We start from the raw sequence: 27,404 nt of genomic DNA on the forward strand, positions 1-27,404 counted from the left end.
CGAGCGCCTCTTGCGCGACGGTCCCTAACGGCCGCGGGCTGTACCATCCCACCGCCCGGCGGGGGGGAAGCGCCCAGAGAGGCGGCAGAACCGCGCTCCGGAGCGGCGGGCGCTGCCCGCGGGGCCGTCCCGGTTCTCCGCGGACGGTAAAACCGGCGGGCGGGCGGCGGAGCGGGGCGGGCCGAGCCCCCGGGGCTCGTTCTCCCGGTGATCTCCCCCCGGCCGCAGGGTGGTCCGCGCGGCGGGGCCGGGCGGCGCATGCGCGGCGCGGGGCGGGGCCGGGCGGGCAGCGCGGAGGAGGAAGGCGAGAAAATGGCGTCGACGGGTGAGCGGGGCCGGGGCGGGCCGGGCCCGGGGCGGGGGGCGAGACGGGACGGGACCCCCCCGGCAGCGCCGCCGCCCCCGGCACGGGGTGGCCGGAGGGGCGCTGAGGCCGCGCCGCCGGCCCGTGGCGCCGCGCCCGGGGGCCGCCGGGGTCGGGCCGTGCAGGGCCCGTCCCGCCCGTGTCCCCCCGCGCCGCCCGCCGGGGCCTCGCCGGGGCCTCGCCGGGGCCGCGGGTGTTTCCTCTCAGTGTCTGTTGGTTCAGTTGCGGCCCCTCGGTGCTGCGGCCCCGCGGGATGCCCGGAGCTCCGCGCTCCCAGGAGCGAAGCACCGAGCCAGGGCTTCCTCCGCGCCTTCGGGCCTGCCGGGGCTCCGCAGGGCGGCTTTTGGTGCAAATATGGGATTATGGAATGTTCGGGGGGAAGGGGACCTTAAGGCTTTTCCTATAGGCAGGGACACCTTCCAGTATCCCAGATTGCTCCAAGCCCCGTCCAGCCTGGCCTTGGATACTGCCAGGGATGGAGCATCCTCTGGGAGATTCATTCCAGCACCTCACGGCCAGGAATTCCTTCCCAATATCCCATCCAGCCCTGCCCTCTGGCAGTGGGAAGCCATTCCCTGTGTCCTGTCCCTCCATGCCTTGTCCCAAGTCCCTCTCCAGCTCTCCTGGAGCCCCTTTAAGGCACTGGAAGGGGCTCTGAGGTCTTGGATCCTTCTCTCCCAGCTTTTCCCCGCAGGGAAGTAAGGTGTTCCATCCTCTCCGTGGCTCCAAATTTCTTGGAATTAAATGTTTTTCCACGAGGTCTCCAGCTGGATACAAATAGTTGGAAACAGAGACTCCGCAACTGTAGCAACATCACTTTTCAAGGCCAGCTGCCCAATATCTGATTTTCCTTAAAGAAGGGGGATTTTCCTTCTTTCCAGGAAGGAAAATGTCCCAGGCCATGGAGTGTGAGGGAATATCACCAGTAGCACCTTGGAGAGCTTGAAAAAGAAAAGTCAGTGAAGGAACATCTGCCAACGGAATTGTCAAAATGGGGGTTAAAACCACAGCTGTGTTTTCCCTTAATTCATGGAATTGTTCCTCCTGGGAGGTGCTATTTTCAGCCTGTGGTGTGCTCCTGAGCCTCATGAAATAAAAGGATGAAGATTAATTTCCCCCTGGAAATAAAAGCCGGGAGATGGGTTTAACTAAATGAACCATAATATTATTTTTTATTAATGTTCTACGTTCGTCTAAATCCGAGCAAATTAAAAGGGAGGCATCACCACAGGCAAACGGCAAATTCCACACCTGGAATTAAATCCTACAGAGGGGGAAATGTTGGGTTTAGGTGGGACTGGGGGAGGGCCGTGAGGAGAGGGGTTAATTGATGCCCCTGTGTGGAGCTCGAGGCCAAAAAGGGGCTGAAAATGGAGAATTAAATGAGGTTTTGGTGGCTGGAGGGAGAGCAGGGAAACGAGTGGAGTAGGATGAGGGGGGACGGACATTAATTAACACTCAGGATTTAGCAGAACCACGTGTAAAGCGAATTAAAAAAAACCAGAACCCTGAACTGAACAAGGAAAATGTTCCAATATTCCACGTGCCAACCTGTGAGGGAAGTGGGAATGATGCCAGAGGAGTTTTAACAACTTGTGCCCTGTGTCCCAGCAGCAGGGAAGCCTTTGGAGAACTCCAAGTGTCTTCTTTCTCTGTGTGAGGTGTTCTGGGCAAGGTCAAAGGGGTTGAGAACTCCCAGGAATTGCTGTTGGGATCGCGAATCCGGGGGCTCCGCTCCAGCAGCAGCACAGGGAGCAGGAGGAAAAGCTGGGAGCACACCTGGAGGGCAGGGAGGAAGGGTTTAGTCAGGATGGATCCACAGGCTGAGGAGCAGGGGGTTGTGGTGGATGGAAGCTGTGTTTTCCAAGTGATTCCTGGGGCTCCGTCGCCTTGGGAATAGTGGGATAATGGCATTAAAGCTGGTTAGTTGCTTCCTCAAATTCTCCAGCACAGGAGTTGAACTTGATCCGTGTGGGCCTCTCCCATCTCAGGATATTCCATGATTCTGGGATAAACTTGGATTTCTGACCAAGGTGTGATGGTGATGGGAGCACTGGAAGCTCTTCCCACTTCCCACACTGTCTGGGAACAGCTCCACTGATCCAGCTCCTGCCTCCGGCTCAGGTGCTGAGCCTCGACCAGGAAGTTCTGGGCTCATTCCTGATCTCAGGACTTCTGTGGTCCTGGGAGATTTCTGGCCACGTCTGGTGGGAATGATGAATTCATCCAGACGCTGGGATGGGAGCTGGAGCTGTTGGTGCCTCTGAGGGAACTGGGAGCTGCAGTCGTTTCAAATTCAGCCTCCTAATTGCCATGTGGATTCATTTTCCATCCCCGCCAGCAAATCACTTCAGCACAGGCTTTGCTGCTTGGATTTTCAGGGTTTTGGTTCTCCTCCCAATCAGTGTGCTGACATGGATTGAGGATTTGGGGAGGGAATCGCTCCCAGCTTCCCAGCTCCAACCCTTCCAGGGGACAAGTGGCTTTCCAGCCATTGATTTGTGTCCTTGAAAGGGAAAGAGTGAAGGTGGTGAAACCTTTCAAAGCAGCGTGAGGGGGGGGGTTGTAAGGCTCAAATCCCTGGTTTTCCTTTGTTCCAACCCAAATCCCCCCCTGCCAGCCCCCTGGGATCCATCCAAGGTGGCGCTTAAATTGAAGCGGGGTCATTTGAGATCAAAGTCGCTGCTGCAAGCGGCAGGAACAATGAGGGGAAGAGAGGTTTTGTTCCCCTCAAAAAAAAGGGGCTGAAAATGTGCATTTACCTTCCACCCTTGGGAAACTGGAATTCCAGTGGTTTATAGCGAGCTGCAGGAGGAAATTCCAGCTGCTGTGCTCTTGTATTTTTTTTTTTCATTTTGTTAAGCCTTTATCAAGGTTTTTATTCCTTTTCTTCTCCTTTTCTTTTAGATTACAGTACCTATAGCCAAGCTGCAGCTCAGCAGGGGTAAGTAGCTTAACCTCCTTGTTTTAAAAAGGTGTAATAAAAGGATATCATAATTGTGGTTTGGGCTTAACTCAGGTACACTTGGAAATCCTGAGGGTTTTCCTGGAGCTTTGCATTCCCGTAGAACTTCAGCAGAAACCGTCGGGCTGCGGGGGAAATTTTGTCTCGTGATGCAGATTTGGGGCAAGATTATAAATGTCTTCACATTCATTCCACAGCTACAGCGCCTATGCACCTCAGCCAGCCCAAGGATATGCACAGACCACCCAGGTAAAACACGGGAAAGGGGTGGAATTCCTGCTCAATCACCTGTTTTCCAGGAAAACACGCAGCCGTGAGAAACTCCGAGCGGCAGTGTCGAAATCTGTGGCTTAAAGTTGTCTTGGAGTTTCTCCCCCCAGCCCAAAGTGCTTTTTTAAAAGTGGAAATAACCTCAACAATCCCCCCCCTTTTTATTTTTTTTTTGGTTAATTTATTCAATGCTGATCCCAGAAAAGCCAAATTCTTGGTGTATGTTTGACACCACCACGTAGGTGGGTGTTGTAATCAGAGGTGTAGGAGAGAAAAAAACTGGGGAAAAAAGGGTGGAATTGCCTTTTGGGAGATGGCAGAATTGGACAAAGGAGGAGGAGGGAATACATTTCTTTTTCCTGGAGTTTTGATTGCTATAACTGTTCATACTCTCAGTTGGCTGGACTGCAAAATAATGATGATCTTTAAGAGATTAACTTAATGCTTATTTTTAACCTTTAGAATCCAAGTTACTACAACCACATTTGTCTGCAAACTCCAAGTATGTTTCCAAAGGTAAATTCCTGTCCTCAAAAAGTGCTGTAGGCTTAATTTTCCTTCCCAAGAGGAGGAAGGCAGGCTCAGTGTGGGCTGAAAGGAAGGTGATGGTGACTTTTATTTTAAATTAAGCTCTTGGAGACAACAACTGGAAGAGCTGCTCCCAGTTGTAGGTGAGGTGGAAGGTGGGAGCAGGATGGCAAGGCTAGGAACAGGAGGCCTCAACAACTAAAACCAGCTAATTAAACACCTAACCAGCTAATTAAACACCTAACCAGCTAATTAAACCCCTAACCAGCTAAACTCAGCTCTAGGCACGTGTCCATGGGGAGTTTGCAGCATCCCCTGCCTCTTGGTGTAGGGAAATTCCAGGGACAGGGATGTGTTCACGTGGTCAAGGCTTTCCTGCTCCTGGTTCAGACCTGTGCCCTGAGTTCAGGAAGGCTGAATATCCCAAGAGATTTCAGCTCCAGGTTCCCCAGAAGTCTGAATCCCTGGAAATTAAGGCTGTTTCCATGGCACTCCTCGAGCTGCATCCAGAGTTTTATCCTAAGCCAGGAGCTGTTGGGAGCTTGCTGGTGCCTGGAGCATGAGCTGGCAGGGCATGGCTTGGGCAGCTGGTGACACTGCTGGGCACAGCTGCTTCTCTCCTTTCCTCAGTGATTTTCAAGCTGGATTTGAGAGCAAAATCAGGGAATGGGTGAGGTGAGAGCTGATCCCTGACTCAATGCACAGGCACCGGGATGGGAGTAGCACCGCTGGGATACTTCGGGTGTTCCTGTGGATCCCATCCTTCCATGCCTACACCAACTCCCATTTTTCAAATTAATGGCTGATGGGCATGAAAAATACTCCAAATAATTTAATTGAAACCTTCAGCAGGTTTCTTTTAGCCAACACCAAAGCAGTTTTACACTGAAGTGACTTTTGCTTCGTGCAGTTCCGCCCTCAGAGCGCTCCCATTCCCGTATTTCAGGTTAACCCTGGGATGGTGCCTGTGAGTGCTGGTGGTAATTGTGAGGAGCTGGGAGCTTTCCTGTTTGCTTTCCACAGAGCAGAGGTGTGTGGTGACAATGTCAAGAGCCTGTTTCTTCAGTCTTGGCAGGGAAAAACCACTCCATAACCTCCTTGCAGAGCTGACCCGGAATTTCCCGCAGCACCTAAACTTTCACAGCAGCCTTGGCTTTGAGAGTGCTGAGCAACTGCAATTCCTGAGGGTCACTTGTGCTCATGGATTGAATCTGTGTCCTTTTGGAGCAGACCTACGGGCAGCAGAGCTACGGGACCTACGGGCAGCCCACCGACGTCAGCTACACACAGCCCCAGACCACGGCGACGTACGGGCAGACGGCCTACGCCACGTCCTACGGGCAGCCCCCGACAGGTGAGAGGGGCCTGCTGGGCTGGGCTCAGCCTGGAGACCCCCCTTGGGCTGGGAAAAGGCCTTTCTGTCATCTAGGACAATCCTTGCCATGGGCAGGGCACCTTCCACGGGTTGCTCCAAACGCTGGGCAGCCCCGGACACCTCCAGGGATGCGGCAGCTGCGGCTCTGGGTAACCTGTGTGATAGGGAAGGATTCCTTCCCACGATCCCATCCAGCCCTGCCCTCTGGCACTGGGAAGCCATTCCCTGGGTCCTGTCCCTCCATGCCTTGTCCCCAGTCCCTCTCCAGCTCTCCTGGAGCCCCTTTAGGCCCTGGAAGGGGCTCTGAGCTCTCCCTGGAGCCTTCTCCTCTCCAGGTGAGCAGCCCCAGCTCTCCCAGCCTGGCTCCAGAGCAGAGGGGCTCCAGCCCTCCATGGCCTCCTCTGGACTGACTCCAGCAGCTCCACGTCCTTCATGGAATGGTTTTGGCTAGGAGACACCTTAAAGCTCATCCCATTCCCCCCCTTCCACTATCCCAGGCTGCTCCAAGCCCCGTCCAACCTGGCCTTGGACACTTCCAGGGCTTGGGCAGCCATGTATAAGCAGGAATAAATGCACTGCTGAATTTTCAGGGCAGGGTTTGGGTGCTGTGGGACCGAGCAGGATGTGCTGTGCTCAGAGCAAAGGCAACAGTCCCTGGCTGCTCCTCAGCCCTTCCCTTCCCTGACAGTCCTGTCACTGGCAGTGACATGTGCCTGTTCTGATCCTGCACCTTCTCTTCCTCATCTTGTGCTTCCCACAGTGGAAGGGACCAGTCCAGGTTGGACAATGCTGCTCACTCTTGCATGGAAAATGCCATCTCATCCTGTCAGAACTTGAGGTCCCCTTAGGTGGGAACCCTTGAGGTGTCACTTGGTTTTAGTGGCAGAACCCTCGAGTGTCAGAGCTCACGCAGGCAGTGACAGCAGGGATTTGCAAGGCTGCAGTGCTCTTTGCCATCTTCATGGGTAAAATCCTGACCTCCAAGACCTTTTAAGTGATTCCAACCCCATTATCCCCCCATTTCCTAAAGGATAAACAGCATCCTGCCCTCCACCTTTGCACGCCCCGTGGTGGCTTTGGATTTCCAGAGCAGATACTTGTTCATTAATGCTCTATAAACTCTCCCAGCGTGTTCTTGGAGCTGGAATTTCCTCCAGACAAGTGTCTTAATGTTTGAAACTATTGAGACAATGTTTAATTCATGTATATTCATGTTTATTTAATGTATGTTTGGGTTGAATATTCAGGAGGTTTTGAAAGCAGATTTTCCTCCCAGTGATTCCTTGGGTGCCGTGTCCTGCACATTCCTAAGAGACACATTATAAACATTTCCTAGATGGGATTAAACACTTCCCAAAGCAAGGGAATACCAGGACAGACAGACAGACAGGCAGTGGGATATCTGGCTAGAGAAGCCATTGAGGAATTCTTCACAGGGAAGAGCTGGAGAGGAAATATTCACCAAAATTAAAATATTTACCATCTTTCCATGGCTCAGGAAAATTCCTGCATGTGAGATCCATCTCCATTAGCCAGTGTCACTGGGGGTTATCTACAGGGCTTTTTCCTTTCATTTAAAACTACCTACACAAAAGCTGGCAGCAAAAAAGGATTTGTGAACTTCCAAAATTCCTTTCTTAGAAATATTTATGTCCCTGTGACCCCTGCGGACTCCAGTCCTGCAGGGATCACAGGAAACTGCTCTGTTCATGTTTTTCCTTCTCCCTTAAGAGGAGATTTGCTGGAAGAATAATAATAATAATAATAATATCAGGCATTATTTTTTCTGCACAGCTGCTTTTTTTGGTTTGGGTTTTTTTTTTTTTTTTGGTCGGCAAAAAAAGCGCTTCATTTTCTTTTCATCCATAAAAAAACCACCAACTCAGGAAGTGGTCAAGCAAAAGATCCTGTCAGCCCTTGGAGCACGGAGCGGGGCTGTGGCAGCTCCAGGCACAGAGCCAGGTTGGATTTATCCTTCCTCCACCTGCCTCTCCTTGAGGAGCCAGAGCTGTGGAAAGGAGACTGCAGCCTCTCCCTCCCTCTCTCCCTCCCTCTCTCTCTCCCTGCCTTTCACGCTCAATAAACCCCAGGGCCAGACATTGTCATGCCCTGAGAGACGTGAGGTTCTTACAATTGAATCCCAATCCTGCTTTCCCAAGAATCACCTTTTTGTGCTGCAATTCCTTAAAGCAAAATGCCTTTTTTTTTTTTTTTTTTTTTTTTTGCCTGAACAGCCTGGGGGTTGGGTGAGGTGTTGTTGAGGTCAAGGAAATCCGAGGTCTGTGTGGATGGGTGGGAATGGCAGGGATGGATCTGTCCTTCCCAGCCCTTCTTATCCCACCTTGGCCTGACTCCTGGACACCCCAGGGTGGAGTTACCACCCTCCTTCCCTCCCTGGAGCTGTAGGAAGAGGTGTCTTGGAGCCACCCAGTCAACTTTGTTCCAGAGAAAAAAGGGTTTGGGAGCAGCTCCCTCAGGTTAGGGATCACTGGGCACCCTCAGACATGTGGCTCGTTAATCATTGCAGGGTATTAGCAGGAATTACAGGAGTAAATAAAGAGCATTTCAGTGGCCAGGTGTGGATCTCTTGGAAGTGGGAATTGCTCTCCAAAGCCAGCCAGCCCCTGCTTCCCTTTGCCTGGGAAGTTTGGGGTATGAATATCGACATTTCTAATGGATTTGGAATTAATGAACACGCTCACAGCTGCCATAATGACCCCCAAATATCCCAAAATAGGCTGGAAAGAGAGTGAACTCTGCATCCCTTCTCCAGCCCCTCACTGCTGGGATATACACAAGCCAAGCAGGAGTCAGCTCTCTTCCAGAAGAAATCTCTTTGGAAGGAAGAAACCTCTCTGAATCCAACCTTTTCCAGTTGATATTCTCTGAGGATCAAATCCCACATGCTTCCCTTCCACCTGGAGAATCCCCAGACTTCAGTAAGGGGTTGGTTTGGGTCCGTTGAGGGGAATTTAGACACTTTAAGCAGGTTATTATTTCTCCTGTTACTTTTTTCTTTCAGCAGCTCTTCTGCTGAGTCGACTTTTATCTTCCTAGCTGGGAGGGGATGAGAGAGCAGTGATGAAATAGAAATGCCACCCTCAAAACCACAGCCCTTGAGGGTTCCCAGAGTGTCTAAACTGGCCTTGATTTGTAATTTAGACCAGTGGGGTGGTAAATCACTGCCTTTCCTTTGGGACAAACCCCTCCTGCTGAGCACACTCTTCCACGAGTGAAATGCTCCATCTAGAGCTGAAGCTTTAAAATTCCACCTCTTTTTTTTTTCCCCCTCCTCCCTTTTTATCCTGCTGCCTGTGCAGAGCCAGGTGTTAGCAAAGCTTTTTGCTCCCAGTGACAGCACTGGGAAAGGGGGCCCAGCTGTGGGAGGAGCATCCTGGGGCTCCAAATCCAACGGGAACATCCCAGGGCCGGGCTGTGGCTGCAGCACAGGGGCTGCAGGCTGTACTTAGCCTGTTTTAGTGTGTGGTCAGGCTCTGGCCAGTTAAAATAAGGGTTTATTTAACTCCTGGGATCAGTGCTCCCTGTGGAATTGCTGTCTTGCCTCACATTGAAGTGTTTGGGCTGCTCAAATTTGCCCAAGGCTTTAGAAATCCTCCTGTTGGGCACGATCCCCTTCACCTTCTCAGCAGCAGAGAGCAGCAAACAGGAATAATGACCATGAAAACTGATTTTCTACTGATTCCTACAAGTTATTCCCCAGTGGGAGTCCAGTTTACATTCCCAGGTTGGCAGCCCTGGGATGGGGATGGGTTGGGTGCCAGGAGTAGGAAGAGGCAGGAGTGGGCAGAGTATCCAGGCTGGCCTTGTGTCTTCATCAGGATCCTTTTTCACCAAAAAGCTGAACTTTGCGTTGGGGTTTTTTTGTTTTTTTAAATTAATTTGCTGTGCAAACTTCCTCCCCTCGTCCTGTTGCTCCTTCCTGCCCGCTGGGAAGGGCCCTGGCAGGGTGGCAGGACCGGGAGGTGCCTCCTGGCAGCGGCGCGGTGCCCCATGAGGGCACGCCGCCTTCTGCTGCTGCAAGTGGTGTTTGCCTTGCAAATGAGGGAATTGGAATAAAATGCTGCAGCCCAGTTTGCCTAAAGGAAAAGTGTGTCACAAGGCTCCCGTGTTTATTAAAAATCAGAAGTGATGGAGAAGCTGTTGCCCTCACTGATCCCAGCCGTGAGACCCGTTGGCGGCTCTTTTTGCTCATTTTTTTGGGGTCAGATTTAACAACGTTTTTATTGCTAGTTTTCCATCTTAAGTCTTATATTCTTAATTTGAAAGCTTGCTGGGAAGGTTGTTAGGAGCAAAAACACGCTGTGTTAATGCCAGCTCACCTTTGTGACAAGGCAAGTGGCCACTGAATTATACAGGAGCTGGTTTGGGATGTTGGATATTGTAAAACTGGTCAAAAGGAAGTCTGGGAGCTCTCGGCTTTTGCCCTAAACCAAACTGAAATTCTGAGAAAAGGGAAGGTACATAAGACATCAGGAACTGCCTGATGTGTCTCTCTTGACCTTTTTCTCATGTGAAAGCAAATGGAAAGTGCTTTTCTTTTGTTTCCAGCTTTACTGATTTAAAATAAGCCTTCAGAAATGCCTCTGAAAGATTTCCCAGGTCAGGTTTTGTGCCTTTATTTTTCAGAAAAGCTAAAAGGATGGGACTGTACTTGCTAAAGCAGTTGGATTTCTTTTACTTTGGAGCTCAAGGGGGGGGGTTTGTTACCCTGCCTTTGTCGAGGAGATGCTCCATGTCTCAGCTTACCCTGCCTGAGCTCTGGTTGCTGTAAACAATCCTGGGTGCTGCTCCAGGGGTGGCTTCCAGAAAGCTCCTGGGAGTGGGATTTGGGGATGCTGAGGGGCTGGAGGCTGAGGTTTCCCAAGGTGGGGGGGTTCTGTGAGGAAGGCAAAGGGGCAGCGTGGGGTAATGGATGATTTTTGGGTTGTCTGAGGTGGTAAACCTGTGTCTGTGCCCTGGGTCTGGGGGACCTGCAGCACAAGGGCCAGAGTCTGAGGTATTTGGGAAAGCTGGAGAGGGACTTGGGACTGGAGGGACAGGATAAGGGGGAATGGCTTCATGTGGACAGAGAGCAGGGTTGGATGGGATATTGGGAAGCTGAGGTGAGGGAGGTAACACAAAGAAGCTGTGGCTGCCCCATCCCTGGAAGCATCCAAGGCCAGGTTGGACAGGGCTTGGAGCACCCAGCAATAAGTGGAAGGTGTCCCATGGCAGGGGGATGGAGTGAGATGAGCCTCAAACTCCCTCCCAGCCCAGCCCATGCGGGAATTCCGTGGTTCCCGGCAGAGCTGTGTGAGCTGAGCTGTGTGAGCTGAGCTGTGTGAGCTGTGCTGTGTGAGCTGAGCTGTGTGAGCTGTGTGAGCTGAGCTGTGTGAGCTGTGCTGTGTGTGTGAGCTGTGTGAGCTGTGTGAGCTATGCTGTGTGAGCTGTGTGAGCTGAGCTGAGCTGTGTGAGCTGAGCTGTGTGAGCTGAGCTGTGTGAGCTGTGTGAGCTATGCTGTGTGAGCTGTGCTGTGTGAGCTGAGCTGTGTGAGCTGTGTGAGCTGAGCTGTGTGAGCTGTGCTGTGTGTGTGAGCTGTGTGAGCTGAGCTGTGTGAGCTGAGCTGTGTGAGCTGAGCTGTGTGAGCTGTGTGAGCTATGCTGTGTGAGCTGTGCTGTGTGTGTGAGCTGTGTGAGCTGAGCTGTGTGAGCTGTGTGAGCTGAGCTGTGTGAGCTGAGCTGTGTGAGCTGAGCTGTGTGAGCTGTGCTGTGTGTGTGAGCTGTGTGAGCTGTGTGAGCTGAGCTGTGTGTGTGAGCTGTGTGAGCTGTGTGAGCTGAGCTGTGTGAGCTGTGTGAGCTGAGCTGTGTGAGCTGTGTGAGCTGTGTGAGCTGTGCTGTGTGAGCTGAGCTGTGTGAGCTGTGCTGTGTGAGCTGAGCTGTGTGAGCTGAGCTGTGTGAGCTGTGTGAGCTGAGCTGTGTGAGCTGAGCTGTGTGAGCTGTGTGAGCTGTGTGAGCTGAGCTGTGTGAGCTGAGCTGTGTGAGCTGTGCTGTGTGAGCTGAGCTGTGTGAGCTGAGCTGTGTGAGCTGTGTGAGCTGTGCTGTGTGAGCTGAGCTGTGTGAGCTGTGTGAGCTGTGTGAGCTGAGCTGTGTGAGCTGAGCTGTGTGAGCTGTGCTGTGTGAGCTGAGCTGTGTGAGCTGTGCTGTGTGAGCTGAGCTGTGTGAGCTGTGTGAGCTGTGTGAGCTGAGCTGTGTGAGCTGTGCTGTGTGAGCTGAGCTGTGTGAGCTGAGCTGTGTGAGCTGTGCTGTGTGAGCTGTGTGAGCTGAGCTGAGCTGTGCTGTGTGAGCTGAGCTGTGTGAGCTGAGCTGTGTGAGCTGAGCTGTGTGAGCTGTGTGAGCTGAGCTGTGTGAGCTGAGCTGTGTGAGCTGAGCTGTGTGAGCTGAGCTGTGTGAGCTGAGCTGTGTGAGCTGTGCTGTGTGAGCTGAGCTGTGTGAGCTGAGCTGAGCTGTGTGAGCTGTGCTGTGTGAGCTGTGTGAGCTGAGCTGTGTGAGCTGAGCTGTGTGAGCTGAGCTGTGTGAGCTGTGTGAGCTGAGCTGTGTGAGCTGAGCTGTGTGAGCTGAGCTGTGTGAGCTGTGTGAGCTGAGCTGTGTGAGCTGTGCTGTGTGAGCTGTGCTGTGTGAGCTGAGCTGTGCTGTGTGAGCTGTGCTGTGTGTGTGAGCTGTGTGAGCTGAGCTGTGTGAGCTGTGTGAGCTGAGCTGTGTGAGCTGTGTGAGCTGAGCTGTGTGAGCTGTGTGAGCTGTGCTGTGTGAGCTGTGTGAGCTGAGCTGTGTGAGCTGTGTGAGCTGTGCTGTGTGAGCTGTGTGAGCTGTGCTGTGTGAGCTGTGTGAGCTGTGTGAGCTGTGTGAGCTGTGCTGTGTGAGCTGTGCTGTGTGAGCTGTGTGAGCTGAGCTGTGTGAGCTGTGCTGTGTGTGTGAGCTGTGTGAGCTGAGCTGTGTGAGCTGAGCTGTGTGAGCTGAGCTGTGTGAGCTGAGCTGTGTGAGCTGTGTGAGCTGTGTGAGCTGAGCTGTGTGAGCTGTGCTGTGTGAGCTGAGCTGTGTGAGCTGTGAGCTGTGCTGTGTGAGCTGTGCTGTGTGAGCTGAGCTGTGTGAGCTGAGCTGTGTGAGCTGTGTGAGCTGTGCTGTGTGAGCTGTGTGAGCTGTGTGAGCTGTGCTGTGTGAGCTGAGCTGTGTGAGCTGTGTGAGCTGAGCTGTGTGAGCTGTGTGAGCTGAGCTGTGTGAGCTGAGCTGTGTGAGCTGTGTGAGCTGTGTGAGCTGAGCTGTGTGAGCTGAGCTGTGTGAGCTGTGCTGTGTGTGTGAGCTGTGTGAGCTGTGTGAGCTGTGCTGTGTGAGCTGTGTGAGCTGAGCTGTGTGAGCTGTGCTGTGTGAGCTGTGCTGTGTGAGCTGAGCTGTGTGAGCTGTGTGAGCTGTGCTGTGTGAGCTGTGCTGTGTGAGCTGTGTGAGCTGAGCTGTGCTGTGTGAGCTGTGCTGTGTGAGCTGAGCTGTGTGAGCTGAGCTGTGTGAGCTGAGCTGTGTGAGCTGTGTGAGCTGAGCTGTGTGAGCTGTGTGAGCTGAGCTGTGTGAGCTGTGCTGTGTGAGCTGTGTGAGCTGAGCTGTGTGAGCTGTGCTGTGTGAGCTGAGCTGTGTGAGCTGAGCTGTGTGAGCTGTGTGAGCTGTGCTGTGTGAGCTGTGCTGTGTGAGCTGAGCTGTGTGAGCTGTGTGAGCTGTGCTGTGTGAGCTGTGTGAGCTGAGCTGTGTGAGCTGAGCTGTGTGAGCTGTGTGAGCTGAGCTGAGCTGTGTGAGCTGTGTGAGCTGTGCTGTGTGAGCTGTGTGAGCTGAGCTGTGTGAGCTGAGCTGTGTGAGCTGAGCTGTGTGAGCTGTGTGAGCTGAGCTGTGTGAGCTGTGCTGTGTGAGCTGTGCTGTGTGAGCTGAGCTGTGTGAGCTGAGCTGTGTGAGCTGTGTGAGCTGTGCTGTGTGAGCTGTGTGAGCTGTGCTGTGTGAGCTGTGTGAGCTGTGTGAGCTGTGTGAGCTGTGCTGTGTGAGCTGTGCTGTGTGAGCTGTGTGAGCTGAGCTGTGTGAGCTGTGCTGTGTGTGTGAGCTGTGTGAGCTGAGCTGTGTGAGCTGAGCTGTGTGAGCTGAGCTGTGTGAGCTGAGCTGTGTGAGCTGTGTGAGCTATGTGAGCTGAGCTGTGTGAGCTGTGCTGTGTGAGCTGAGCTGTGTGAGCTGTGAGCTGTGCTGTGTGAGCTGTGCTGTGTGAGCTGAGCTGTGTGAGCTGAGCTGTGTGAGCTGTGTGAGCTGTGCTGTGTGAGCTGTGTGAGCTGTGTGAGCTGTGCTGTGTGAGCTGAGCTGTGTGAGCTGTGTGAGCTGAGCTGTGTGAGCTGTGTGAGCTGAGCTGTGTGAGCTGAGCTGTGTGAGCTGTGTGAGCTGTGTGAGCTGAGCTGTGTGAGCTGAGCTGTGTGAGCTGTGCTGTGTGTGTGAGCTGTGTGAGCTGTGTGAGCTGTGCTGTGTGAGCTGTGTGAGCTGAGCTGTGTGAGCTGTGCTGTGTGAGCTGTGCTGTGTGAGCTGAGCTGTGTGAGCTGTGTGAGCTGTGCTGTGTGAGCTGTGCTGTGTGAGCTGTGTGAGCTGAGCTGTGCTGTGTGAGCTGAGCTGTGTGAGCTGAGCTGTGTGAGCTGAGCTGTGTGAGCTGAGCTGTGTGAGCTGTGTGAGCTGAGCTGTGTGAGCTGTGTGAGCTGAGCTGTGTGAGCTGTGTGAGCTGAGCTGTGTGAGCTGTGCTGTGTGAGCTGTGTGAGCTGAGCTGTGTGAGCTGTGCTGTGTGAGCTGAGCTGTGTGAGCTGAGCTGTGTGAGCTGAGCTGTGTGAGCTGTGTGAGCTGTGCTGTGTGAGCTGTGCTGTGTGAGCTGAGCTGTGTGAGCTGAGCTGTGTGAGCTGTGTGAGCTGTGCTGTGTGAGCTGTGTGAGCTGAGCTGTGTGAGCTGAGCTGTGTGAGCTGTGTGAGCTGAGCTGAGCTGTGTGAGCTGTGTGAGCTGAGCTGTGTGAGCTGAGCTGTGTGAGCTGTGCTGTGTGAGCTGAGCTGTGTGAGCTGTGTGAGCTGTGCTGTGTGAGCTCTGTGAGCTATGCTGTGTGAGCTGTGCTGTGTGAGCTGTGTGAGCTGAGCTGTGCTGTGTGTGTGAGCTGTGTGAGCTGAGCTGTGTGAGCTGAGCTGTGTGAGCTGTGCTGTGTGAGCTGAGCTGTGTGAGCTGTGTGAGCTGAGCTGTGTGAGCTGTGTGAGCTGAGCTGTGTGAGCTGAGCTGTGTGAGCTGTGTGAGCTGAGCTGAGCTGTGTGAGCTGTGTGAGCTGAGCTGTGTGAGCTGTGTGAGCTGAGCTGTGTGAGCTGTGCTGTGTGAGCTGTGTGAGCTGAGCTGTGTGAGCTGTGTGAGCTGTGTGAGCTGAGCTGTGTGAGCTGTGCTGTGTGAGCTGTGCTGTGTGAGCTGAGCTGTGTGAGCTGTGTGAGCTGAGCTGTGTGAGCTGTGTGAGCTGAGCTGTGTGAGCTGAGCTGTGTGAGCTGTGCTGTGTGAGCTGTGTGAGCTGAGCTGTGTGAGCTGAGCTGTGTGAGCTGAGCTGTGTGAGCTGTGTGAGCTGAGCTGTGTGAGCTGTGTGAGCTGTGCTGTGTGAGCTGTGTGAGCTATGCTGTGTGAGCTGTGCTGTGTGAGCTGTGTGAGCTGAGCTGTGCTGTGTGAGCTGTGTGAGCTGAGCTGAGCTGTGTGAGCTGTGTGAGCTGAGCTGTGTGAGCTGTGTGAGCTGAGCTGTGTGAGCTGAGCTGTGTGAGCTGTGCTGTGTGAGCTGTGTGAGCTGAGCTGAGCTGTGTGAGCTGTGTGAGCTGAGCTGTGTGAGCTGTGTGAGCTGAGCTGTGTGAGCTGAGCTGTGTGAGCTGTGCTGTGTGAGCTGTGTGAGCTGAGCTGAGCTGTGTGAGCTGTGTGAGCTGAGCTGTGTGAGCTGTGGTTGTTGCAGGTTACAGCGCCCCGACTGCCCCCCCCGCCTACAGCCAGCCCGTGCAGGGCTACGGCACCGCCGCCTACGACACCAACACGGCCACGGTCACCAGCAGCCAGGCCTCGTACGCCGCCCCGTCCGCATACGGCACCCAGCCCGCATACCCGGCCTACGGGCAGCAGCCGGCCCCGTCCGCTCCCGCCAGGTACTGCCTCCTCATCATCCTCGTCATCCTCCTCCTTTTCCTCCTTCTCCTGCTCTTCCTTCTCCTCCTCCTTCTCTTGTTCTTCCTCGTCCTCCTTTTCTTCCTCCTTGTCCTTCTCCTCCTCTTGTTCTTCCTTCTCCTCCTCCTTTTCCTCCTCCTTCTCTTCTTCCTTCTCCTTCTCTTCTTCCTTCTCCTTCTCTTCTTCCTTCTCCTTCTCTTCTTCCTTCTCCTTCTCTTCTTCCTTCTCCTTCTCTTCTTCCTTCTCCTTTTCTTCCTCCTTCTCCTTCTCCTCCTGCTCTTCTTCATCCTTCTCCTCCTCTGTCTCTTCTTCCTTCTCCTTTTCATTTTCTTCTTCTTTTCCTTCTCTTCTTCTTTCTCCTTCTCATCCTTCTCCTCCACCCCCTCCTCCTCCTCCTCATCATCCTCATCCTCATCATTCTCCTCCCTCTCTTTTTCCTCCTTCTGCTCTTCCTTTTCCATCTCCTCCACCTTCTCTTGTTCTTCCTCCTTTTCCTTCTCCTTCTCTTCTTCCTTCTCCTTCTGTTCTTCCTCCTCCCCACCATCCTTCTCTTCCTCCTCCATCTCATCCTTCTTGTCCTCCTTTTCTTCCTCCTTCTCCTCCTGCTCTTCTTCGTCCTTCTCCTCCTCTGTCTCTTCTTCCTTCTCCTTTTCATTCTCTTCTTCTTTTCCTTCTCTTCTTCTTCTTTCTCCTCCTCCTCATCCTTCTCCTCCACCCGCTCCTCATCCTCCTCCTCATACTTCTCTTCCTTCCCCTTCTCTTCCTCCTCCTCCTCCTCCTCCTCATCATCCTCATCCTCATCATTCTCCTCCCTCTCCTTTTCCTCCTTCTCCTGCTCTTCCTTTTCCTTCGCCTCCTCCTCCTCTTGTTCTTCCTCCTCCTCCTTTTCCTTCTCCTTCTCTTCTTCCTTCTCCTTCTCTTCCTCCTTCCCCCGTCCTCATCCTTCTCCGCCTCCTCCATCTCATCCTTCTCCTTCTCCTTTTCTTCCTCCTCCTCCTCCTTTTCCTTCTCCTTCTGTTCTTCCTCCTCCCCCCAATCCTTCTCCTCCTTTTCTTCCCCCTTTTCCTTTTCCTTCTCCTCCTGCTCTTCTTCATCCTTCTTCTCCTGTCTCTTCCTCCTTCTCCTTTTCCTTCTTTTCTTCTTCTTTCTCCTTCTCCTCATCCTTCTCCTCCACCCCCTCCTCATCCTCCTCCTCATACTTCTCTTCCTTCTCTTCTTCCTCCTCCTCCTCCTCCTCATTGTCCTCCTCCTCCTCATTCCCCTTCTCCTCCTTCTCTTCTTCCTCTTGCTCCTCCTCTTCTTCCTCATCCTCCTCTTCCTCATTCCCTTTCTCTTCCTTCTCCTCCTCCTCCTCTTCTTCCTCCTGCTCCTTCTCCTCCTCTTTCTCCTCCTCCTCTTCCCCCCAGCTCCCTGGGCTCTGGCAGCAGCTCCTCCCTGCCTGTTGCCGCGGCGTTGCAGGGCCGGGGGAGCAGCGTGGGGGGGCAGCGTGGGAGGGCTGTGCTGTGCTCCAGCCCGGTGAGTCAGCGCTGTTCCTGTGGCCGAGGGAGCGACCACGCAGCCAAATCAGCCTCTCAGGGTACAGCAGAGAACCGAGTCCTGTCTGCTGCCGAGTCACGGGGTCAGGCAGGATGCTGGGGTGGATGCACAGGCTGCAAAACATTTCCTCTTTAAATCTCACCCCTCTGGGCACTGCCTGTCATCTGTGGAGTTGAATTGTTTGCTCAGAGGATATGAAAAATTTAGAATACATAATGGAAACTTGCTTAGAAGCGAGTAAAAGCTGATTTATTCGTTTACCTGGTGTGTGTAGCAAGCACTGTGGGAAGGAAAGGCAGAGCCTGGCACAGCTCTGACAGGTTACACTTTAAAGGGATGTAAATTTGCAGGATGAATCCTGACATTGTGAACAATTTTTCCCAGCTTCTACAGCAAAAACAGCTTCACTCTTTTAGCTCCACTCTGAGAAACGCTTAGAAAGTAAAGGCTCAAAGAATCCTCTGAGTTGGAAAAGCCCTCTGAGATCATTGAGGCCACCACTAACCCTGTCCCCAAGTGCTGTATCCACACAGCCTTTAAACTTTGGGACAAACAGAAGGGGACGTGTGAACCACATGCAAAGGGTTCTCAATTTTCAGGCCTTGAGAGTTAATTCTAAATACACAATTGGGTGGTTTGGGTTGGAGGGGACCTTTAAAGGTCACGCAGTCCAAGCTCAGCATCCTTTCTCTTCCGTGGGATAATTGGGATAACGTATATGAGGCAATATCTGCGTGAGCTGGATTCTGAAGCAAACAATGGGCCATTTCAGTGCCTGCCTTGCTGGCTGATTCAGCTCCTGCTTTCCCAGGGCTCTGCAGGAGCAGCCTTGCTGGCATTCCACATCCTCCACTCAGCCCCGCAGCCAGAGTCTGAACGCCATGGCTTTGGGGTGAACAGAAGCTGTGGTGTTCCGTGCTCCCTGTTCAGGGCGCTGCCTGGGCCTCCCCTGGAGTGTGCAAACACCCAGGCAGGGAGGGCTAAAACTGTGTTTATGACATATTTATTGGCTGCTGCCACAGTGGCTGTCACCAGTCAAAGCCAGCTTTAATGCTACCCCAAAAAAGAGCTCACAACCCTCAGTCCTGGGGGGATCTGAGCCCTTCGCTGCTGCCAGGTGTGGGGCTGGGCACCAACGTTGTTCCATATTTCTGCCCAGACCCCAGGATGGCAGCAAACCAGCAGAGACCAGCCAGCCCCAGTCCAGCACGACAGGCTACAGCCAGCCCAGCCTGGGCTACGGGCAGAGCAACTACAGCTACCCCCAGGTGCCTGCCAGCTACCCCATGCAGCCCGTCACCGCTCCTCCCTCCTACCCTCCGACCAGGTAAGGCTTGGCAGTGCTCAGCTTAGGGCCTTTTCCTGAGGGATTTTATGGAGAGGGAGCTTTGGCGTCCTGGGAGGAGGAGCTGTGCTCCTTGCAGTTGTGGTGGTGGGGTTTGGGAGGCTGTGGCTGAGTGTAGCAGTGGCTCTGCATGCACACCTGAGAAGGAAAATCGTGACAAACAGGTTTAAGACATTTTCTAGATTTTTTTTTTTTTTTAATTTTATTTTGAGACTTGAGAATTTTAAGAATTTTCCTAGAGGGACCTTTTGCTGCCTCTTCTCACATACAGCTGGCCAGGAGCTCCCTCCTTCCCTCAGGTATCTTTAATGTGGCTTCTAAAACGTACACTTTGAAATTCTCAAAGCCTCAGCTGCATGAGGGGAACTTCTTTTATCCAGGCCCTGTTACCTCCGTTACCACTGAGTTTTGCCCTGGCGCTGGTGCCCTTTCCTAGAGCTGTGAATAAACTGGGGTTGGCCACGTGGTTTTTGCTTTCCCAGCCCTCCAGACTGGCCTCCATGGGATGACTTCAGCTTTTAAAGTGATTTACAGCACTAAATACAGCCTCTAATTGCATTGCCTTCCAGCATGAGCCACTCCACGCTGCCAGGGAATTGCCTCATCATCCCACCTTTCCCAACGCTTTTCTCTTCCAGCTATTCCTCTACACAGCCAAGCAGTTACGATCAGAGCACTTACTCCCAGCAGAGCAGCTACGGGCAGCAGAGCTCCTATGGCCAACAGACCAGTTATGGCCAGCAGAGCAGCTACGGGCAGCAGCCACCTCCCACCAGTTACCCACCTCCCACCGGATCCTACAGCCAGGCCCCCAGCCAGTACAGCCAGCAGAGCAGCAGCTACGGCCAGCAGAGTGAGTGGGATCCCTGGGAAGGAGCCCTGGCCTTAGTTTGGATCTAAAACTCGGAGCTGTGGTGAAGGGAGGGAGGGTTGGAGCTGGGGTTTGGCCTTTCCTGCTGAGAAATGGCATCTCTGGAGGCCGTGGTAGGTTGGGATGATCCCCTCAGGGGAGGGTGGGAACACAGAGGCACAAAATGTTTGTGGGGAGGAGTTGAGGGGGCTCAGGCTGGAGCAAAGGAGGCTCAGGGGGGACCTTGTGGCTCTGCACAAGTCCCTGACAGGAGGGGGCAGCCGGGGGGGTCGGGCTCTGCTCGCAGGGAACAGGGACAGGAGGAGAGGGAACGGCCTCAGGCTGGGCCAGGAGAGGCTCAGGGTGGATATTGGGAAAATTCCTCCTGGAAAGGGTGGTCAGGGTGGCACAGCTGCCCAGGGCAGTGCTGGAGTCCCCTTCCCTGCAGGGATTTAACAGCCCCGTGGATGTGGCACTTGGGGACAGGGGTCAGCAGTGGCCTTGGCTGGGGGCACGGCTGGAATTGCTGCTCTCAGAGGGATTTCCCCAAACTGAATAACCCCGATGCTGCTGTTGTGGCTGCAGCTGAGGGCAGGTGAAGGGGCTGCCTCTCCCTAACCTGTTGCCACCCTTCCCCAGGCTCGTTCCGCCAGGACCATCCCAGCAGCATGAACATGTACGGGCAGGAATCCGGAGGCTTCTCCGGCCCGGGAGAGAGCCGGAATCTGAGCGGCCCCGATAGCCGGGGCAGGGGACGAGGGGGATATGAGCGTGGAGGCATGAGCAGAGGTGGGCGGGGAGGAGGACGCGGTGGAATGGGGTAAGAGCAAAGCTTTTCTCCTTTTCTCTAATTCTGGTTTACCCATAGGATTTGAAACGCTAAAGAAGGGACTGAAAGGTTGACGTTCCCAGCTGTGTTTCCATGGAGGACATCTCTGCTTGTCATCCATGGAAACATTATCCTAAGGGAAATAGGAGCAGGATGGTTGGTTTGTCCTGCAGCTGGTTGGGCCCCCGGGGAGGGGGAAACTGGGGGTAATGCTGGCCCTGGCACTTTCAGCTCCCTTCGTGGTCGCCCAGAGGTGGAATCCTCTGTGGGGTTTAACAGTAACTCTGGGTGGAACACACACAAACCTCCCACCAGCTCCAGGGGGTGCTCCCTGGGCCTCAGGAGCGGGGATTCTGGCAGGGCAGGAGTCTTGTGTCAGCCTCCTCCCACGGAGCCTGCGAGCTCGGAAAGCCTGGAATGCTTGGAGCACGTGGAGAAGGACCCTGAGAACAGAGAGAAGGAAGTGCTTTGGCTCCCAGGCCTGCTCCCCCTCGGAGCATTCAGGTGCTCCGAATCAGTTTGGCCATTTCACCTGATGGCGCAAGCTGGTTTGGTGCCACCTGTGCCTCCACACCTCCCCGTGTGTGGAGGTCATTCTGATAGAGACGAGGGAGGAGAACTAATCCCAAAGGCTCCTCCGAGAGGGAATTGACAGCTTTGTGTGTGTTCCATCCCCTCACCCCGTTGCTCAGAGCTATGCAGAGTGTCCCCAGGTGTGGCACTGGGACACGCCGTGCCCGCCCCGGTGCTGGCAGGGTGGCTGTGACGGCAGCTGCCCTCCAGAGGCCACTTCTTCCCGCGTGGCACAGCCCGGTGGCAACCCCAGTTTGGCAGTGGGTGGCCCCATTCTGCATAGCTCTGTCGCAGCCCGTTGACGTGGCATGAAATCTTTATCAGAGAAATCCAGGAAAGACATGGAAAAGGCTGGTTTGTGTGGGAATGCATCCAGCTTGCAATTGGCTCGGGTGGAACGGAGTTCCAGGGATCTGCATAAAGATTTCAGCCGTGCTGCATTGATCTCTTAACGATTAAAGTAGATGTAGACACCTGAAATGTCTATCATCACATCTTCAAATTTCTAGCCCCTTCCGAGCTTCTCATTGCCAAAGGTTTGTCACCTGTCTCTGATCTCACACCTTAATCCCAGCTCAAATTTGCCTCCCGAGCGATTTCCCACCTGGCCAGACCCTTACAAAGGGTCCTCCCCCCGCCTTATGGACGTAGAGTTTGTGCTGTCCATAGAACAGGTGGCTTCAGGGGACACCCAGGGCAGGTAGGGGAACTCGGCCCACCTTAGCATGCTGTGGTGATGGATTTCAGTGTCTCCAGCAGGTAAGGAGCTCGATGTTATTAACGTGCCCTTTTTCATTGCCTCGATGATTTGATATTTTTATGAAAATGGAAAACTTTTTAACATGCTTTGTCGCATTTATATGCTACAGGTTACAAAGTGAGAGCCTTGTAAACACCTCAATACTTAAAAAGTACCCGTACTCAGTACTCAGCCGGCAGCATAATGAAAAGTGGGACTAGACACGGTGTCCATATGGAGAGGAAAAATATACATAGAATATTTTTAACCCAATGTATTGATTGTATAAACGGAATCCTTCTGTAACTTTGGTAACTTGCATACTTGTTGTTTGGTAATAAAACCAGAGGAGGGTATACTACTACTTTAGAATTGTGTAACGTTAAAGAAAAAAAAAAGAAAAAAAAAAAAGTGTAAAAATCTTCTGTTTAAAAAGAGAGACATTACGTAAATGGTGTGTACTTTTAACGAGAGGAGGCAAAGCTGCATGCAACAGCTCAAAATTCTGTATTGACTTTTTTTTTTCCCAGTATTAGAGGTGCAATACTTGCTAGAAAAAATTCACGGTGCTCTCCCTCCTCCGCTCGGCTCCTTCCAAACAGCTTGCTGGCTCACCCAAAAAAAGAGCAAGAAACAGCCCAAATCCTTTCTCAAGGTGGCATTTTCCTACTTAACCACCACGCTCCAAAGCAGTTTTAGCTGTGAATGCTTCAGCCAAAGCTTTTGGTGAAAGCTGCGGCCCTGTTTGCATTGGCACCTGCCCAAAAGTGAGTGTGTCCACAAAGCTGCACCCCAGGCCTTGGAGCCCCCGCCGTACTCTGTAAGTTCTCCCTCCAGAGAGTTGTTAAATTCAGTAGTGACCTGAATGTATGGCTTTATTTCGAGGGTTTTAGGGGCGATGTCAGCTGAACTGTGTTGTAGGTCTCGCGTGTGGTTTGTCTCCTTTTACACTGTTAAATGTCAGGGACCCGCGGGCCCGGCGCTGCCACAGGCTGAGGGTGCGCCTTGGTGGACACACCGAGGGGAGGGAGTTGACCACTCAAACACCCCCAAATTACTCTTGAACACGAAAAAAAAAAAAAAAAACCAAAAAAAAAAACCCAAACCAAGCCCACTTTGATTTACAAAACACAACCCCCATTTCTCGGCCAAGTATTGCACTGATGATACCCGAGTAACGCCAGGGCACCGACAGCAAAGCGGTGCCTCAAACCACACCAAGGTTGCTTTATATGTAAAGAAAATTTGAGCGAGCTGCCCTGAAGAAAGGCCTAGTGCCGAGATGAGAGAGAGACAGAGAGATGTTTGGAGATGTTTAGCCAGTGCCCTTCTCCCCTGTGAGCCGCAGAGGCTCAGAGCGGTGCTGGCTTTGTAAAGGGAAAGGCCTTCATTTCTTCGTTTATCCCCCCAGCAGCGCTGGAGAGCGAGGTGGCTTCAATAAGCCTGGTGGTAAGTTTTTGAGCATTACAATGGATAGTGTTTAAAAAAAAAAAACAAAAAATGTGCAGTCAAGTTTTTTTAGCACAAAGTGTAATTTTTTATTCGTTTAAAGTGGTTTTAAAAATGACAATATGCAACCAGACTGTAATGGGTACTGCCGGCGATGCCCAGGGGTATGCGGACACAGTGGAAGAGTTGAGCAACCACTCCTGTAATTTTGGGGAAAAGAAATGGTTTGGATGTAATAAATCTTTTTTTTCTTTTTTTTTTAATATATATATATATATAAAGTAACTTTTATTAATGAAGTTAAAAAATGATTGGCTTGGTAAAACCTTTTAAAAAATCAGCGTTAGTGATTAACGGTTTGAAACCTGCTAAAAAAAAAAAAATCAGTGTGATAGTGGTTAACGGTTTGAAAGCTGCTAAACAATCAGTGTATTAGTGGTTATTGGTTGGAAAAAAAATGCTTAAAACCAGTGTAATAGTGGTTTTTGGTTGGAAGAAGTGCTAAAAGAGCCACCTGATGGCCCAGTAAGGTGCAGTGCTGCTGCTTGTGCGGCGCAGGTCATAGCTAGTGTTGTGTGTGTCGGTTCTCCAGCCCGCAGGGCCCCCACTAACACCCTTCCCTATGCTTCTCTCCCGCCTGGCAGGACACATGGAGGAAGGACCCGACCTGGATTTAGGTAATTGCCACCAAACTCCCTCCCGAGGTTGTGAGATGGACGCTCACGTCCTCGTTCCGAGGGCTGCGGCCGCCGCAGCGTCACCTCACTGCCGCTTCCAGGCTTTCTGGCTGTTCCCTTCATTTCTTTGTTCCCAAACAGCTGGGCTGTGGAAAACCACACGTGGTTGGGAAAGCCACCCTTCTCTGCAGGAATTAGGGGGTTTAGGGGCTTCTCTGGAGCTTATCCAGGGAGTCTGCAGCACCCCCAGAGCCTCATCCATGGCTTGTCCCTTCCTGTCACGCAGGCGTGTCTGGAAGTTCTGCGTCAGCCTTCCAGCGTCGGAAAAGGGGGGAGGATGTCCTTGTGTGGGAGCCCAGGGGGCACGAAGGTCTTCCTCATCTCTCCTCTGGGATGTGTCCTGACAGAACCTGGGGGTCCTTCCCACGTGGGTGGGTGTGGGGTGCGTCTGGCCGTGGCCCTCAGGAGATGAGGGGGGCACAGTCACCTCCCTTGGGCCTGGGGTTTCCTGTCACTGCCAGAGAGCGAAGCTGCGGCCGTGGAGGCCGTGACGGGATGGAAAGAACTCGGCCCTGGGGTATCCCTGCCCTTCCTCTGCCTGCACTGACCCTGGGAATTGTCTCCTAGGCCCCCCCATGGACCCGGAGGAGGACTCGGACAGCACTGCAGTCTATGTGCAGGGACTCAATGACAATGTGACCCTGGAGGATCTGGCAGATTTCTTCAAACAGTGTGGTGTTGTCAAGGTGAGGAGACACCAGTGACCCCCAGCTGACAGGGGGAAAAGGGTCACCCACCTCCTCCTCTTCCTCCTCCTGCTCCCTGCCCATTGCTCACATCCTTCAGGCCCATCATGTCCAGGCTCCAGGAGAGGCCTGGCAGGGCTGTTTTGGGCCTGTCCCTTCATTTTTGGGGTGTCTGGGCAGTTGCTGTTACCTGTGGTAGGCCTGGGGCCCCTTTCTTCTGTCCTGGGGTCTCTGGAATGAGCCTCTGCTGGATGGCAGAGCAGTAAATCCCCGCTGGGCTGTGGGGACACAGGGCCCTGGTGACGTTCCACTGTCCCTTAGATGAACAAGAGGACGGGGCAGCCCATGATAAACCTCTACATCGACAAGGAAACGGGCAAGCCCAAGGGCGATGCCACCGTGTCCTACGATGACCCGTCCACTGCCAAAACAGCCGTGGAATGGTTTGATGGTGAGTGCTGGGGGACGTTTGGGGATGGAATTCCAAAAATTGCAGGTGTGGGAAGCAGGGCTGTGATTCACTGATGCTGCTGCCATTGTGTCCCTCCCAGGGAAGGATTTCCAGGGCAGCAAGCTGAAGGTGACCCTGGCACGGAAGAAGGGCCCGATGAACAGCCTGAGGGGTGGGATGCCCCCGCGGGAGCAGCGGGGAATGCCCCCCCCTCTCCGTGGAGGTACCGTGCAGCCCCCCCAGAGCTCCTTCCCATCCTTCCCGTGGCTCCCAGCACTGACAGGGCTCCTTCCCACAGGTCCAGGGGGACCCGGTGGCCCGGGGGGCCCCAGCGGGCCCAGCGGCCCCATGGGCCGGATGGGGGGAAGAGGCGGAGACAGGGGTGGCTTCTCCTCGAGGGGACCGCGGGGATCCCGGGGAAACCCGTCCGGAGGGAGCGTCCAGCACCGCGCTGGGGACTGGCAGTGCCCCAACCCGTGAGTACCCCCCGCTGCCCACCGCCCTGTGCCAAGGGCCCGTCATCCCAGGAGCTGGCCAGGGCAAGGAGGCCTTTCCCAAAATGGCTTGCTGGGCCTTCTCAGGAAGCGCCTTGCACCTGGCACACAGGGAGGGATGGGGTCACTCCTGGGGGCTGTGGGGGAAGGGGCAGCCGGCCCCCCACCCCAGTGCGGGAGCTGTGCCCCAGGCCCTCCCCTCTCCACGTGCTCTCCTGCTCGTGCTTCCCAATGTCACCCCAGCTGGAATGCTGTCCCACGCTGGGCTGACTGGAATTTGTCCCCAGGGGCTGTGGAAACCAGAACTTTGCCTGGAGAACGGAGTGCAACCAGTGCAAGGCACCCAAACCGGAGGGGTTCCTCCCACCCCCCTTCCCTCCTCCAGGTACGTTTGTGGGGGGCTCACAGCCCCACTTCCCAACGGGACACCCCAGGCCCAGCCTCGGGCTCCTTGGGGACTGGCTGGGCCAGCTCCAGGAGCTGCCAGGCCTTCATCCCTCCGTGAGCCAGGACATGGAGGCTGGGAGCACCATTTCTCCTGTACTTCCTGGATGTGGGGGGCTGGCAGCAGCACCCCGACTCCCCAGGGCCCTGCTCCAACCTGAACGAACCCCGAATCCCCTCGGGGTACCCAGCAGCTCCCAGCCCTTCTCCCGCTGCTGCTGCCAGAGCCGGATGTGCTGGGATCGTGGGGCAGGGATCACCGGAGCGGGGTGGGCTCCCTGGGGGTCACTCTGAGGGTCTCTGCTCCTCCCGCAGGCGGTGACCGCGGCCGAGGCGGCCCCGGGGGGATGCGGGGCGGGCGCGGCGGGGGCCTCATGGACCGAGGGGGGCCCGGCGGCATGTTCCGAGGCGGCCGCGGCGGAGACCGAGGGGGATTCCGAGGTGGCCGAGGCATGGACCGAGGCGGCTACGGAGGAGGCGGCCGGAGAGGAGGAGGAGGAGGAGGACCCGGGGGACCCCCGGGACCCCTCATGGAGCAGATGGGAGGAGGAGGCAGAGGACGGCGCGGAGGGCCGGGAAAGATGGACAAGTATGGATGGAGGGCGGGGCAGGGAGTGATGGGAGGGGATAAGGGGACACTGGGGAGGGGAGACACTGATGGGGAGAGGGTGAGTGGGGTGGGACAGGTGGGTGGAGGGGCAAGGGGGTGAATGGGTGGGGGGGCGGGATAAGTGGAGGGGGTGGGTAAATGGGTGTCAGGGGGAGTGGGAGGGGGGGTTAAGGAACCTCCCCGGCCCGGGGACGGTTCCTGGACCCCACAGCTGAGCCTTGTTCCCCACCCTCGGCCCACAGGGGTGAACACCGCCAGGATCGCCGAGACCGGCCCTACTAACGCCGCCCCCCCAGAGCCGCATTTACTACCAGATTTATTTTTTAAACCAGAAAAAAAAAATGTTTTAAATTTATAATTCCATATTTATAATGTTGGCCACAACATTATGAGTCCTCCTTGTCTGTACTTTAGTATTTTTCACTGTTTGTGGAGAAACATTAAAACCAAGTTCAACGGTAGCGTGATGAATTCTTTCTTCCCCTTCCCCCCCGTCCCCCAAAATAAAACCGGTTGTTTAACGCGCCCCCGCCCCCCACCCCGCCTGTAACGCTGTGAACGGTTGTGACGGTTGTTTTTTTAAATAAAATTCCCGCTGTTTGTAACCGCACCATTGCTGGCCTTTCTTGAGAACATCCCTGGGAGCCGGGGGGACACGGCCCCCGGGCCCGGGACGGGGTAGGATGGGATGGAGGGGCGGGATGGAGCTGCCCGGTGGATGCCGCTGTGCCTCAGTTTCCCCACCGGGGGTGAGTTCCGGGGAAGGGGGGTGGGGGGAGGAGGCAGATCAATGGAAGCGGGCAGCCGCACCCGGGCGGGGTGGGGGGGGATGTCACCGAGTGTCGCTCTGTGTCACCCCCGTGGCTCCCCCGTGGCCGTGTCGCCCCCCCCCCCCCCACCACCTCCGTGTCCCCCTCCCGTGTTTTTGTCCCTCCC

At 54.2% G+C, this 27,404-nt stretch overlaps 1 protein-coding gene across 5 annotated transcripts; it reads left to right on the plus strand.

Moving 5' to 3' along the window:
* The first annotated feature begins 263 nt into the window (after positions 1-263).
* Positions 264-27,078, plus strand: EWSR1 (EWS RNA binding protein 1). 5 transcript variants are annotated; one of them, XM_048323094.1, is made up of 18 exons: positions 264-325; positions 3,272-3,308; positions 3,527-3,578; positions 4,062-4,115; positions 5,358-5,481; positions 15,520-15,706; positions 18,421-18,588; positions 19,245-19,459; positions 20,096-20,276; positions 23,009-23,046; positions 23,691-23,723; positions 24,351-24,469; positions 24,791-24,920; positions 25,021-25,143; positions 25,219-25,396; positions 25,702-25,799; positions 26,174-26,447; positions 26,711-27,078. In XM_048323094.1, the coding sequence occupies exons 1-18, from the start codon at positions 313-315 to the stop codon at positions 26,748-26,750; spliced, it is 2,064 nt and encodes a 687-aa protein (XP_048179051.1). In that variant the 5' UTR covers positions 264-312; the 3' UTR covers positions 26,751-27,078. The 5 variants fall into 5 exon arrangements, with proteins under 5 accessions (XP_048179051.1, XP_048179052.1, XP_048179053.1 ...); XM_048323095.1 differs by having other exon boundaries at positions 23,012-23,046; XM_048323096.1 differs by lacking the exon at positions 4,062-4,115.
* Positions 27,079-27,404: the final 326 nt, after the last annotated feature.

The sequence above is a fragment of the Corvus hawaiiensis genome, chromosome 18 (assembly GCF_020740725.1).
Source record: "Corvus hawaiiensis isolate bCorHaw1 chromosome 18, bCorHaw1.pri.cur, whole genome shotgun sequence".
NCBI lineage: Eukaryota > Metazoa > Chordata > Aves > Passeriformes > Corvidae > Corvus > Corvus hawaiiensis.